Source organism: Diabrotica undecimpunctata, chromosome 7 (assembly GCF_040954645.1).
Source record: "Diabrotica undecimpunctata isolate CICGRU chromosome 7, icDiaUnde3, whole genome shotgun sequence".
Lineage (NCBI taxonomy): Eukaryota > Metazoa > Arthropoda > Insecta > Coleoptera > Chrysomelidae > Diabrotica > Diabrotica undecimpunctata.
Window position 1 is genome coordinate 102,310,231 of NC_092809.1, and position 15,706 is coordinate 102,325,936.

Below are 15,706 nucleotides of genomic sequence, written 5' to 3' on the forward strand. Positions count from 1 at the left end.
GTTATTCATAGGCGTTCTCAACGTGAAAATTAATCTTTTCTGTCTTTGGGAAGCAACGATAAAATGGCTTCGAAACGGACGCAATAGCGACATCTGATATTAAATCCGTAAAATAGTTTCGAACCACAGAGGGCTCCAGATTAAGGCAGTTATCTAAATTGTGTTTCGAAACTATTTTACGGATACTTCTAGTTGTTTATAGATTATATTTGTTGAACTTACCGACAAGTTCACTAACAGTGAAGAATGTTGTTTTTAAGAGTTCTCCAAATTCTTGTAAAGATTTATCCTTCAAAATTTCGTTCTTAATTTTTTGCAGTTCGGTGGAATAGTATTGTTTTACTGCTTGAAGATTAGGAGCTGATTTCTTTGCCAATTCCGAGAGTTGACTAGCTTCTTTGCGGATGTCCTTCTCGATTTCGTCTTCGATTCTCTCGAGACCGTTAACGAAACGAGAAATTCCTTCTTTGCCTTGGTTAAAAACTTTTTCAATTCCCTTTGCATTTACGCTGTAGTCTGGTTTAAGGAAGTTGGCTTCGTCGAGTTTTAGGGTGGCGTGGAATAGATTCAAAGTTCCTCCACCTGTAAGGTAGTCAGCACGAAGATCAGCGATTTGACCAGGAATAAAACCGCTGTTGATTTGGAGTTTTTGTTTTGGTGTATCTAAAAAAATATTATTTTAAATTAAATGTTTGTTTTACTTCAGTTCGAATAGAATAAATAGAAAAAACAATAGTAATAATAATAAAAGAGAACCTGTGGAAGTTTTTTGAATTGTGCGAGTTGTTTGTCCTGTTGCGAGTTGTATTCTTAGAACCGATTAGACTCATTGTCACACCCATGACAATGGAGTCTAATCGCTTATGTTTGGGGTCGCTTCCTGGGGATCGCCATGGCATATCTGGAGCCGTTTATCAGGCGGATCTCTGTCATAAAATAAGCTACAGCCCAACAACAACAACCGCAAGCGAGCCAAACAAGTGCTGCGCTGGAACATCAGCCGACGCTCACTCACGAACTTGACTATGTTCATGAGAAAAAATATTTTGCACTTTTAGTATAAGGTGACAAACAGCTGTACGCCGAATTTTGCAGGAAGTACCCAGAAATCCAAGTATCTGAACGAGTAGCAGACTAGTACCGGGTAATTATAAGAAACAATCTTATTTCAGAGACTAGACGCAATAGCATCAGAAGCGAAGTCGAACGGGAGATTCATAACCAAGAGCTAATTCTAGATCAAGTCCCTAATGAAATCCCTAATGAGCAGGTGCCTGAGTTTCTCATACAAGAAACACAACCTGTTAATACGCAGCAGAACAACAGCGAGTTGTACGATAGCCTGGTGAGTGAAATGGTATGTGCAGTACAAAAGTTTAATGGAAAAAAACCACTTAGCAGACCACCGCTACCAAAAATAAACTCTTTTAAAAAAATAGGTGCGCTGTTACAAATTGTGAACAACAAAGTTCTACCCAATTATAGCGTGGCAGCCCATACATTGAAATATTTGCATATGCTGATTTATTGTGCAGCAATAGCAATTACTAATGTTACGGGCATTAAGATCAGAACATGACGGGGTATGAGTCCTGGACAAGACGGAGTGCAAAACTTCTGGATAAAGAAGTTTTGGAGTGGTCATGATTTGTTAATGTTGATTAATCAAGAGATCAGTCACGAATATGTCGAGAACTATTGGTTGACATCAAGAAAGATGTTTTCTGAGACAGAGGGTTTCTTACCTGCCATTCAGTAACTAAAAATTAATTGAAATATATGATCAAAGACCCTCAGGTACAAAACGACAAATGCCGACATGGATATCAAGTCTAAGAAACCATCCAACATCTTACCGGGGGCTGCAAATAGTTTGCCGGTAGTTATTATAAAGAACGTCATGATTCAGTAGAAAATATTATTATTCACCAGGAACTCTCTAACAAACTCTAACTAGCAAAACGGCTGTCCTGTTTACAATACACGACCAGTTTAATATTTGGAAACCATTTTTGGAAATAAATTAATTTCTTTTCATTGTACGATCAAGTGAACTCCCAGATCACCAGACTTATCTTCAAATAATTTTTTTTCTTTTGGGGGTATTTGAAAGCAATGGTTTATCGACATGGTTTTAAAAGCGCCCGAAATTTACTGGAATTGAGGGAGAAAATAATTCATCTATTATAATTAATTACTGGCAGCATTAGACCAGAACTGCTCAGGGTTATGAGAGTATCTCCGTAAAACAGATTCGATTTTTGCTCTGAAGAAAGAGGTAAAACATTTGAATCTCTATTAAGTTAAGTTTCTGTTTTTGAATATTATTATTATTTTTTTTTGGTAATTCCTTTTACTTTTATTTTTAAAAAACTACTTTTTTTAAGCCATTTTGACAATAACACATTACAATTTTTTTAGTTAAACAATATTTTTAATTCCATATCTACGTAAAATGTACGTTTTTGGCGAATTGACATGCACTATACCTGTGTTCCGTTTTTACACTGGCGGCATCGTGGCATGCCATGCGACACGATGATCATTTGCGAAGATGCGGTAGAATATCGACTGGAGCTCCAGTCGAATAAATAAATTAATTATAAAGCATCGCGACGTTGTATTGAAATTTACACTGGTTAATTGCAAAGCAGGAATACTAATTAACAAAAATATTGATATATACTTACTTTTGTGACCAACGGTAAACAAGACAGTTTTGAATTTCTTAACTTCCAAGTGACTAACCAGAGGTTTGTTATCGTAAGAGGTCAGTTCAGAGTCAACGATTATATCATCGTTAGAAAGTTGATATTTGTTTTCAATTTTTAGTAAGTCAATATTTAATAATTTAAGGATAACTTCCGATCGTTGTTTGTCGCCTTTAATGGATATCAGATTGTCGTAGTTTGAGTTTCCAACCACGTATTTTAGTCTTGAGTAGTAGTCTCCAGAAATTGTTTTTCTGTTTAGTCTTACTTCTTCAGTAGCTTCGATATTGATACCTAGACCGACGCTCTTTAGCAATAATTCATTGTAAACCACAGCGTTGGAATTGTCGTTGGCGACTTGTGGCGTGAATCTGTAATCGATTACTATCTTCTGACTTGGTTGGTCGAAAACATCAATGACGGTGGAGGTAGTAAGTTCGGGAAGAGGAGATTGATCTCCGCGCACAGATTTAAATGTAACAGATAATGGCTGCAATAAAAAAAGTATATTAATTTTGTTACAATAGGCCAATAAGCCGTATTTATCGCTTAGAATTTACCTTTCAAGATTTATGTTGCAAAGACTTTAAACCGCTGGAAAAACTAAGTAATGTAAGATAATTGGAAGAATACCTGTAGTAATTAGTGATAATTGTAATAGAAGTGGAATTGGGGGATACCTGAAGGATTATTCTGAATCACTTTTCGATCACAAGTTGTTAACTGTTATACTGGGTATTCAAAAAGTTATAACCAATATTGCAAGTATATGAACAATGATCTATTGCAATCATAGTTTTTTAATAATAGTCAAAAATTATAAAAAACATTAATTTTCATAATAATCATTAAATCGAATACAGGGTAACTCAAAACAAAGTACATTATTTTTTTGAATTTTAAATGAATCACCCTGTATTTCATATAGTACTATATAAAAGTACTATTACCATACTTCAATTTTTATAAAACATTCTCTATGCGTAAAGTTATAATAGTCCATTGAAATGTAACATTTTTTTAGGCAAAAAGGCTTCCTGAACGGAGGAAGCCAAACTGCCAAACGCGAGAGCTTTTGAAAAATCAATGGATCGTTTTGTTTGCACTCGGTCAGTTGTATGTGAGAAAAATGAGAGAACCAAAACTGTTCAAAAATGAAAGAACCAAAAAGGAAACGAAACATGTAAAATACAACAAAAAATCAATCACTGAAGAATAATTTGCAAGAAACCTCGTATAAAACCAGAAAAATTTAACAAAAGTATGTTGTTTATTAAAAAAAATGTACTTACTCTTTGAAGTCCAGGATGTGACAATGAAGCTTCCGCGTTAACTACGGCGCCTTTGCCTTTGGCGTCAACGTTTATCCAACCACTTAGACTAGCCTTCTGATTGGGTTGATTTTTTTTGTCTAGGTAGAACGCTACTTCAGCAGTAATTTTACCTCCAGCTAGTTTAACATTTCTGGGTCCTTTGATTTGACTTTCTAAAGATACTATTCTGTTTGGAGTGGTCAAAGAGACTCCAGCTTCGTCAGGGTGGAGGTAAACGCTGTATTGATACTTGCTGTTTTGTGGGCTTTGGAAATGAATATCGACTGTGTGGTCAAGAACGTAACCTTTCCTTGTGGTGACTGCTTTAAGACCAAATTCATTTGGAAGGCCAAGTTTTTTGAGGTCAACGGTTATTTCCAAGACGTGGTTAAATCTATCGACATCTAAAATAGTATATATTGGTTTAATAGTGAAAAAGTTTAATCCAACCAAGAAATTTTAAAATATAATAAAATTTTATATAAACAATTATTAGAAATAAAAAAGTTAATTACCATTTTCGTTGACTTTAGAATCGAGCTCAAAGTGTGCACATTCCTTGTTTTTCTCACAGTAAGAGTCAAGAATTCTGAATTGCTTGTTTGTGATTTTTAATTCGGAATCAAAATTTTTGATGCCCACTCCAGCAACAAATGAAATTTGGAATCCTTGTTCTCCATTCTTCTCCTGTGTCAATTCTTGAGAAATAAATTTGAAGTTGGCAGCCTTATTTTCTTCTTTAATTTTTAGTGATCCTGAGCCTTCGATAATGTATTTTCCGTGTTCTTCTCTGGCCTGATAGGTTGTACTTCCACTAACGAGGTTTTTGTCTGCAGATTTTATGTGAATTTGAATTTTTTTGGCTGCTTTACTACCTTTGTTGGTTGCCTCGAAAGTGATTTTATTTAATTCCAGTTTTGGAGAATTGATACTACCTACAACGCAAAATTATATGTTAGAATTAAAAAAAAGAACATATTTGAATTAACGTGTATATATTTATACATATATATATATATATATATATATATATATATATATATATATATATATATATATATATATATCTATATATATATATATATATATATATATATATATCTATATATATATATATATATATATATATATATATATATATATATATATATATATATATATATATATATTTTAAATGGGACCTTATGGCAATTGATACCTTGTTTGAAAGGTATTGAAAATACCTATTCAGTCATAATAATTTTGTTTGAGTTTAAGCTCATTTTGATGAATAAATTAAATAAATCCTAAAATTGTTGCTTCTCATTTAATTAATAAATATTTAACAACCAGTTCTTATAGATAGTGTGCAAAATATGCTCCATCTAGTTCCTGACAGTAATGCATCCTATTTCTAAACTCTTGCCGTACTCGTTCAAATGTGTCGGGGGAAATTTCCCTACATTCTTCAACAATTCGTTGTTTCAAAATGTCAATATTGTCGGATGCTGTAGCGTAAACTTTAGAAATTCGGGTCTCCCCACAGAAAAAAAAATCTAATGGTGTGAGGTCCGGTGACCTAGCTGGCCATTCTATCGTACCTCGTCGTCCAATCCGTGTACCACGATATTCTTCATCTAGATAACGTCTTACTGCACCATATTCTTGTGCAGGAGCACCATCTTGTTAAAACGTTATTTCCAAGTTGCCGAATTCATCTAGATTATCCTCCAGAATTTCAAGTATTAACATTTTGTTACACAATTGCATTTTGAAACATCTCCAGATACACTTCACCAATTAAGTTAATATTGAGAGAAACATGCCCAACTATGTGGTTTCCCAAAATACCTGCCCAAACATTTATTTTTTTTTGGAAATTGAGTATGTGTTTCACGAAAGACGTGAGGATTTGTGTCACTCGAACACCTTACATATTGTGACTCCAACACCTCACATTACCATTGAGAGAAAAAGTACTTCCATCACTAAAACAAATTGTTTTTATGTAATCGGGCTGTTGGCTAATTTTATTGGATATATTTTCACAGAATTCTAGACTTCGGTCGGGGTTATCATCTGAAAGTTTGTGCACAATTTTTAATTTTTATGGATGAAATTTGTTTTTAGCCAACAGTCGGTGTACTATCTTTTGACTGATTCCATAGATAGATGCAACTTGGGCTGTAGAAGAAGTAGGGTTCACTGCCATTTCTGAAATTATGTCAATTGTTTTGTCATCACTAATTATTGTTGGTCGACCAGATCGTTTGACATCTTGAACACTACCTGTTTGTTTAAATTTCCGATGAAGCTTCCTCAAATAAGCTCTCGATGTAGGAAGACCTCTCATTAAAAAGACGTTCAGCTGCATGGAAATTATTTCCACATTGTAAAAATTTAAACGTCTCGTTAAACAATAATTTAACTAAATATTAACTAACAAGTAACTAAAAACAACTTGACTAAACTTGAATTGACGGAAACTACTACTAAGCAGAAACAGAAACTAAATATTCAGGTATAAACGCGTTTGCAAACTAAAAATAACTAGAGAATTGACTAAATAAGCAGAAACAGAAACTAAATATTGAGCTATGAATGCTTTTGCAAACTAAAAACAACTAGAGAATTGACAAACGTCAACTTTTTTGACAAATACCCAAAGGCAGACGTTAGAATTATTATTAATTAAATTCCAAACTAGAATTTTAGTATTTATTTAATTTATTCGTCAAAATCATCTTAAATCCAAACAAAATTAGTAGGATTGAATAGGTATATTCAAATATATGTAGTTTCGCATTTAATTAATAAATATTCTAACGTTCGCTTCTGGTTAATTGTCAAAGAAGTTGACGTTGACGTAAAAACAATTAGAGAATAGAAAAACGTCAACTTTTTGACAAGTAAGCAAAGGCGGAGGTTTTAATATTTATTAATTAAATGCGAAACTACAATTTAAGTATTTATTTAATTTATTCATCAAAATGAGCTTAAACTTATATAAACTTTGTATGGTTGAATAGGTATTTTTAATACCTTTCAAACGAGGTATAACTTGTCCTATTTAAAATTATGTGTCATAGTGGTGCTGTAACGTCATCTGTCACTATTACGTCACTTGTTGTGACTAGTTAAAAAGCCTACGTCTGTTTATTACCTCCCTCCAAGTTTCACTATTATAATAATAACCCTTCAAAAGATACGAGAGGGGGGGGAACGGACTTTTGACACTAGCACTGTATATATATGAAATCCACCGCAAATATAAAAACATGATTAAGTCTAATATTTAATGTACGTATAGAAAAACATCATAGTTACCTTTAACATAGAAGTTGTCAACATCTGCTACATTAGCATCCAATTTTCCTTCGAGTAAAAAGTCTTTCTTTTGACATAACAATTTGTATTCAACACCAAGTTCCTTATCGCTAACTTTATTTCCTTTTAACAATACTTCAGTAAGCTTTCCTTCGGGAGATCTTAACTTCAAATGAATCAACGGTGAGATTTCTGATGATTTTAAGTCACTATCGAGTTGCCATTTCTTGCCGTCGTTGGTCAATACTACTTTACATGTGACTTGCTGATAGTCATCAGAACCCCTAGTTTCGACTAGTAAATGATTCTTTTTTAGGCTTTCGAATGGAGTATCAAGCTCTGCATCCAATTTGTATTGATGTTTGGCGAGTTTTGAAAGAGTTCCACCTAATTTCAAGTTTTTGCCTCTACTGTACTGTAAAGCTACATTACCAGTTAATTGATGTTTTTCTTGTCCTTGATCTTTATAGCTATATCCAGCAACTACAGAAATGGGGTCAAGTTTGTTTGTTTTAAGATTTGCCTGAAAGATAAAAAAATATTTATAATATATGTTACAACCCAAACATATTTCTTTCTTAATACTACTCTGTATATATGATTCTTTATTACATACGCCTCTGTACTAAATTTTACCTTCCCATAAAAAATTTAGTATTCGTTAAATGTCTAAATGTAAATTTTATTACCCCATAAATCTCTCAAATTTTGCCATGAGAAGGATAGATTTAAGCTTAGCACGCACTGAGTCAGGACGGCAAGGTCGGATCGTACGAAAGAAAATTTTCAAAAAACATTAGCATTTATTTTCATTGTGGTGCGCTTACTTGGACGTCACGGTCGGGACAGAAAAATCCGCACTCTTCGCCGTCCAAGAAAAGTTAGAGAGAAAGATTTTCAGGACATCTCGACATGTTGTACCGATGACTTATCAGCTATTCTGACAGAGCGCGCACTGATCGGTACGGACATTTCGCCGTTTCAGTTGAGTTATTGGGCATCATCATCATTCTGGCTTTACAACACTGCGTGGGTCCTAGCCTCCTCAAAAATTTCTCTCCAGTCGTCCCTATCAATCGCCTTTTTCCGCCAAGCACTTATTCCCATATTTCTCATGTCTTCATCGATGTTATCAAGGAACCTTGTTCTAAGTCTTTCACTTCTTCTCCGATCAATGGATCTATCAATGAGCGTTTTTCTAGATGGGTCATTTTGTTCCATCCGCATTACATGCCCTATCCACCTCAGACGTCATATCTTAATATGTTTTACAATATAAGGTTCCTGGTTTATACTATAAGGTTCGAAGTTGTATCGTCTTATCCACACTCCACTGTCATTTATTGCTCCATAAATTCGCCTTAGTACTTTTCTTTCGAAATATCCTAACATGTTTTTATTATTTTTTGTTAGAGTCCAGGTCTCTGAACCATATGTTAGGACTGGGCGTATTATTGGTTTGTAGAGTTTTATTTTTGTATTTTTTGATATATTTGAGGATTTAAGGAGGAGATTGAGCCCAAAATAGCATCTGTTGGCCGTGCAAATTCTATGGTTTATCTCTCCGGTAGTATTATTTTTAGTGTTAAGGAGCGCTCCCAGGTATACAAATTCGTTCACTGCTTCGATGACGTCGTTTTCTATAACAAGTGGTCGTAGTATTTGTGGTTGCGTGCTTATTTTCATATACTTCATTTTATTGGTGTTTATTATTAAATCCATTTTTGTAGCTGATTCTTTTAATGCTACATACGCCTCTCGTACAGCGTTTTCCGTTCTCCCAACAATATTGATATCATCAGCATAGGCCAGGATTTGCACTGATTTATTATATATTGAACCATTGGTTGTGATTTGTGACATACGTATTATTTTTTCCAAAGCCAGATTGAACAGTATACAGAAGAGAGGGTCTCCCTGGCGCAGCCCGATATTTGTTTTAAAAGGTTCTGACAGTTCCCCTGAATTCGTACTCTACATTCAACTTTTTCAAGAGTTAGTTTTGTTAAATTCACTAACTGATTTGGTATTCCTAGCTCTTTCATTGCTTTGAACATTTCTCTTCTATTCAAGAGTCGTAGGCTGCTTTGTAGTTTATAAATATGTGATGAGTATCAATGTCATATTCCAGTGTTTTTTTCCAAAATTTGTTTCAGTGTTGCAATCTGATGAATTGTCGATTTACCACATCTGAAACCAGCCTGGTATTTTTCTACTATCCGTTCTGCATATGGTGTCATACGATGACATAGTACTGTGGAAAAAATTTTATACGTTGCATTTAGAAGCATAGGCTGTGGTTAGAGCATTCAAAGATATCTCCCTTTTTGTGTATGGTGCAAAGTATTCCAATATTCCAATCATTGGGGAGGGATTTATGTGTCCATATTTCTTTTATAAGCTGTTGTTAGTATTAAAAATTAATGTCTGTACAGTACAAAAGCCAAAAGAGGGCGGTTCCTACCGTCCGCCCTTTACTGACCGAATCAATACGCGCAGTCTTCTAGAAATGTGCGGAGCGTACGTATCTTCCGTAACTTACCGTCTCGACCACAGAACCAAATAAATGATCTATGGAGTGTTGGCTCTTATAGCAGATGTTCCGAAATTCCGGACTATTAAATATTTAATGGAAGATTTACGGCAAGTTAAATGATTGCAATACAATCGGTGTAAAGTAAAGGACTTCCAGACCAAAACAAACAAATTGTCATTAGTACTTACTTTAAGGTCTCCATCTTTATCACTTGCTCTTACTTGACCATCTGTGCTAAAATCGACTAATGGGGCTTGAGATACCTGTAAAAAATAACTCTTTTACATACATGAACTAAAAGTATAATAAGTATTATAAACAAGACTAAAAAGATAAAATAGTGAAGATAAATGACAAGCAGTAAATATAATAGATAAATGACAAGCTTTTGTTGTCGCCACTTTTGTTTAATCTGTATAGTGAAGCTATCTGTGAACAAGCACTCGAGGAAGAAGATCTTGGTCTGATAATAAATGGTGAGACGATCAACAATATAAGGTATGCTGACGATACGGTTCTCCTAACGGGAACGCTAGTAGAACTACAACATCTCGTTCAAAGTCTCAATATATACTGTAACAGTTACGGCTTGAAAATTAATTTGAAAAAAACTAAATTTATGGTAATCACGAAATCAAAGAACATCAGAGCTAATCTTCATATCTTAATCAAAGCTTATTCAGATAGCAAATCAGAGCTTAATCAAAGAACATCGTCATATCAACATAAAGTTACGAATACGAATGCTGCGGTGTTATGTCTTTTCTACCCTGTTGTATGGAGTAGAGGCTTGGACACTAAAACAGTTGACCACAAAAAAACATCGAAGCTTTCGAGATGTGGTGCTATAGGCGCATTCTCAGAATATCATGGATGGACCGCGTCACTAACACGCAAGTACTCCAAACTTTAGACAAAAGATGCGAAATTCTAAATGAGATAAAAACTAGAAAGATGGAATACTTGGGGCACATTGTGAGAGGTGAAAAGCACGAACTTTTAAGAAATATCATGCAGGGCAAAATTAAGGGCAAAAGAAGTGTGGGAAGAAGAAAAATATCGTGGCTTCGTAATCTACGTGAATGGTTCGGGTGTAGTTCGATAGAACTTTTTAGGCGCGCTGCTAACAAAGTCGCAGTGGCCATGATGATTTCCAATCTCCGCTAGGAGTGACACGAGAAGAAGAAGAAGTAAATATAACAATTCTTTTTGGGCATGCACGTATAGACAAGGCAAAAATGTCGGGTTTGTTCGAAAAAATATTCCCATGAGAATTTTTTTGTATAATCACTTTCATGAGATAACTCAAAATAAGGTACAAAAGGTCGCCCAAGCGAAAAGTTGTTCAAATTTTTTTAAACAAATTGTAACAATAAATTTTTTCGGCCTGGACATTTTTTTTTTATTTTTTAGATCGTAATAAACAAAATAGGTCTTTTGTAATTATTCCGTAAACTTGTAATTATCTGAACTTTCAAGATAGTTCAAGATTCAAAGCTCAAAAACACAAGTAGAAAATTCACCAATGTCACAAATTCAAGTTCAAACCTTGTTCTATCATTTCTCGATAAGTATTTTGGGCTTATTTCATTTTCATTATTATTATTATTATTATTTATTTGTTAGTGAAGCGCTCATGATAGCACGGGCGCTCATGATAGCACGGGCGCTCGGGCTACGGCATGTGGAAGAGAAACATTTTTTAGTATTTTTGTAGATTGTTCATAAAATAGCAGAAAAAGGCATAATATATGTAAACATTTTATCGTGTAGACAACAAACTAGCTATGCGGTAGTGTTGCAATATTAAACAATATGAGAAGAATATTTTATATTTGAAACTGCAAAATATTGTATTACTCACTTAAACAACAACAAACGAAAGCAACTACTGTAAAAATCTTGAAAAAGTTCGACAAACGGTTTATTACAAAAACAGTTTACCATTTTCATGATAAGGTAGTCGTGTATCGTTGAAGCTTTTGTAGAAGACTTGAAAAAACGTACGAGTGCACTGGATGTGTGAGCTCTCTCTACAGGTTTGTAAATTAAGATTTTAAATCAGGATTTAGGATTTAATGAAAAAAAGGAAAGATAATCGATGTTAATTAATTCAACAGAATGACATTCGCGCTAGACGTCTAAAGTATTTAGACAATATTAAATACTACAGAAGTGAAATTAAGCCAATTATATACATTGACAACATCTACGTACATGCAGGACACACTAAGCCAAACAGCTGGTCAGATGTTAGTGGTAAAGAGTAATGAAAATTTTAAAGATGTTTAAAATGTTTACATAGTAAATCTCTAAATTTTAGAAACAAAACTTAGTAAAATACACCATGGCCATTTAGCAACTTCAGTATCTCAATTTTATTAAAATTATAATAAGCTACTTACTCGGTTGTCAGCGTAGATACTAGCAGCTCCGCTTAATGTAATTTCACTAGCTTTTTCAGATGGTAGGAGGACAGATCCGGACAATTTAGATTTCAAAGTTTTCAAGTTTTGGCTGGGCAACAAAAGTTCGATATCAAGTTCCCCAGAAACGGGTTTACCTTCATCTCTAACATCGTATTTTCCGCCAAGTTTACCATTAACTTCAGGACCGTATGATGAAGTAATTTCAAATTCACCATTATCGACTGTGTACTTGAAAACTAATCCTGATTTGAGGGCTTGTTTTAATATAGATCCGTAGATTTTGGTCTGAAAAAAACAACTTATTAAACAACTTTTGTATTGAAGTGAAAACTTCTATTGTAGGTAATAGGTTTGTACCTATTATATAAGACCATGGGAAGGAATATATATTTAGAAATGGAGTAATTTAGGTGGTATGAACTATATATATATATATATATATATATATATATATATATATATATATATATATATATATATATATATATATATATATATATATATATATATATATGAAGTAAACAAGAAGTCGGAAGACCTCTCTTTGATAGTGAATTAGGTGAACCACAAATTCAAAGCCTCTTACTGGAGGCTGTTGAACGACACTAGAAATAACCTTTTATAAAAGATTGCATTTCATCTCAATTCGAATTCCACCATTGTTCTACAGGACCTTCGAGTTATTCTTGAACTCCTTATCAGGAACACTTGTAAAAGTTCAAACTGAAATGAAATGCAGTCTAGTATTTGGCCATTATAATTACAATAACAGCCTGGTACGATCTCCCGACTTCTTGTTACTTCGTATAGATGCCGCTGCTAGCTTTTTGACAGTGACATTGAGTCTTGTCATTATTAATTTTTATTACTGCCATAAGAGACGTCATTTTAATAATAGTTAAAAACTTCAAATGTTGTTTCTTTTTGCAGGTAATGCAAGTTTAATTTAATATTGTACAACTAATAATAAAGTTGTTCTTTTTGCAGAGAAACGCATTTGAGTTTTACTAATGTTTTACTAACTTTGTTGATTGAAAAAACAATCATAACATATATATATGTATATATATATATATATATATATATATATATATATATATATATATATATATATATATATCTATATACATAATGGTATTAACAAACATCACTTACTGAGGTATCTAGCACTCTCCTTTCACCTTCTTTATCAACTTTGACATTCAAATCGGCGTTGACATTTCTTCCGCTAGCATCATCAGCAGCCAAGTTGTAGCTAACGTCATAGACTCCTTCCTTGACGTTTACGTTATTATATTTACCAGACAAACTGAGTTTACGGCCGGGAGTGTTTTTGTTCTTCCTGTATTCTACACTAGCTTGACCTTGTCCTTTAAGAATATCATTCCTCTTGTTGTAGGCTACATTAACTTTTCCTTGCAAATATTGATCATTTGGAAGAATGACTTCGACTTCTCCGTTATATTTTTTGTTTTCATCGTCACCAGATTTTGCAGCGTTCAAATTGACCTCCAATACTTTTCCCAAAAGATTGACACTGTTTTTGGTATCTATACTTGTTGGAGACAATTTGCTGTTTGTGGACAAAATTATTTTTTGGTTGGGGTCTTTGTCAAAGCTTGGATATAATGTTACTACAACTTTGTACAAGGTTGGTGGCTGTATCTCAAAGTTGCTGTCAGCTTTTACTACTTTTTTAATCGATTGTGCGTCGATTTTGATGTGACCGTTACCAACACCTTTGACTGATTTAAGCTGTCCATTAACTACCAGAACATTTTTAATGTTTACTTTAACGCTACCGTTAGCATTACCATTTTTGTTAGCATTCAAAAAGGCATCTACAACCACTACATTGCCGCTGAGAATTTTGTTGTGAGCAGCAAAGTCAGTTGGATTGTATTGTAAGCCACTGTCTACTTTGAATGGAGTTGGGTGGGTGGGAAGCACAACAGTTAAATCAGCGCCGATATCTACACTGGATGGTTTGATATTGTGTGTAATAAGTCCTCTAACTTGTAGTTTCATTCCATTTATATCTAATTCGTTGTTAATTTTGCTCTTATCGGCTCCTTCAAGTTCTCTACTTGATTTAAAATCAACTTTGTTTTCCAGACCACGAATTCCAAATAAAACTTCAAAGTCTCCTTTTGTTTTTTTATCGACGTTAAAGTCCAACTGGGAACCAAATTTAATGTCGTTATATTGGAAGTCGAAATCATAATCAATACTCTTTGGTTTTTCGTCTGCTTGGATATTGACAACCAATCCGACCAATGGATAGGTGACCTTATTCTTAAATCCAAAATGGAAATCATTTGGTCCTTTGTACCTTCGTGTAACACCAGTTGCCACGCTAATAATATTTGTTTTAGAAGCTAGATCTTGACCGTGAATTAACTGCCAGTTGCTGTCAAGTTGAGACTGGTCACTTGATCTCTTCAGTCCTCCTTGAAGTTTAAAGTTAAAACCTGGGTTTATGCTATTCTTCACTTCGGCATTTACGTTCACTTGGGTTTTGTCAATATGTAAACGACCTAAAAAGAGATACAATACATTAAAGTTGATAATTAATATAAGAACCACAAAATTATCCAGCAAAAAAGTAACAATAACAAAAATTTCATGTAAAGAAAATAGAAAAATATAAATATTGTATAAAAATATTGGCAGTATACTTCGATCGGTTGGCCAAGTTGCAGTAAAGCTGCAGATAATGTTCTTGATTTTATAAATTTAATTAAAATTAAACATAATGTTAAAACTAAGAATATCAGACTAGATAATGAGGGTGAATTCTCATCACACAAAATTTAAAAATATTTGTAGACAAATGGGTATTGAGTTGCAGTATACTCAACCATACACACCACAGCAAAATGGTGCACCTGAGAGAATGAATCGTACATTGATAAAAAAAATAAAGTTGGAGTCAAACTAGCAGAAACTAACTTGCCTAAACATTTATGGGGTGAAGCAATGAGATGTTCAGCTTATGAATTGAACAGCAGTCCTACAATAGCTAATGGTGGTAAAACACCATCTCAGATATGGTATGGTGAAAATATTATTAATCATCTTAGACTTTTTGGTTCTAAAGCATGGAGTGTAATTCTTCCAAAGCCGAATAAATATGATATTAGAACAACAACAACAATAATGGAAGGTTATTCTAATTCAGGATATATATTGTGGGATTGTAAAAATAACAAAATAATTACATCTACAGATGTAATTTTTGATGAAAAACAAGTTAGATACAAAGATAGTGTAACTGATAATGTTAATGATAACAGTGAACATCAAACAGTTTGGATCAAAAATGAAGGAAATTCTGGAGGTACTGAAGATGGAAGCAACAAAAATGAAAGTTTAGCTGAAAACGACTATAATAATAGTAAGCAAGACAAG

General features: G+C 33.6%; 1 protein-coding gene across 1 annotated transcript in view; it reads right to left on the minus strand.

Moving 5' to 3' along the window:
- Nucleotides 1-15,706, minus strand: part of apolpp (retinoid- and fatty-acid binding glycoprotein apolipophorin) — a 65,413-nt gene that overhangs the window by 18,133 nt on the left and 31,574 nt on the right. The window contains exons 8-15 of the mRNA XM_072537903.1: nt 13,451-14,832; nt 12,272-12,580; nt 10,055-10,129; nt 7,331-7,853; nt 4,540-4,959; nt 4,004-4,428; nt 2,691-3,201; nt 223-663 (exon numbers count right to left, since the gene is read on the minus strand). Coding sequence (XP_072394004.1) covers nt 223-663; nt 2,691-3,201; nt 4,004-4,428; nt 4,540-4,959; nt 7,331-7,853; nt 10,055-10,129; nt 12,272-12,580; nt 13,451-14,832 — 4,086 coding nt within the window. The remainder of the gene's footprint in view (nt 1-222; nt 664-2,690; nt 3,202-4,003; nt 4,429-4,539; nt 4,960-7,330; nt 7,854-10,054; nt 10,130-12,271; nt 12,581-13,450; nt 14,833-15,706) is intronic.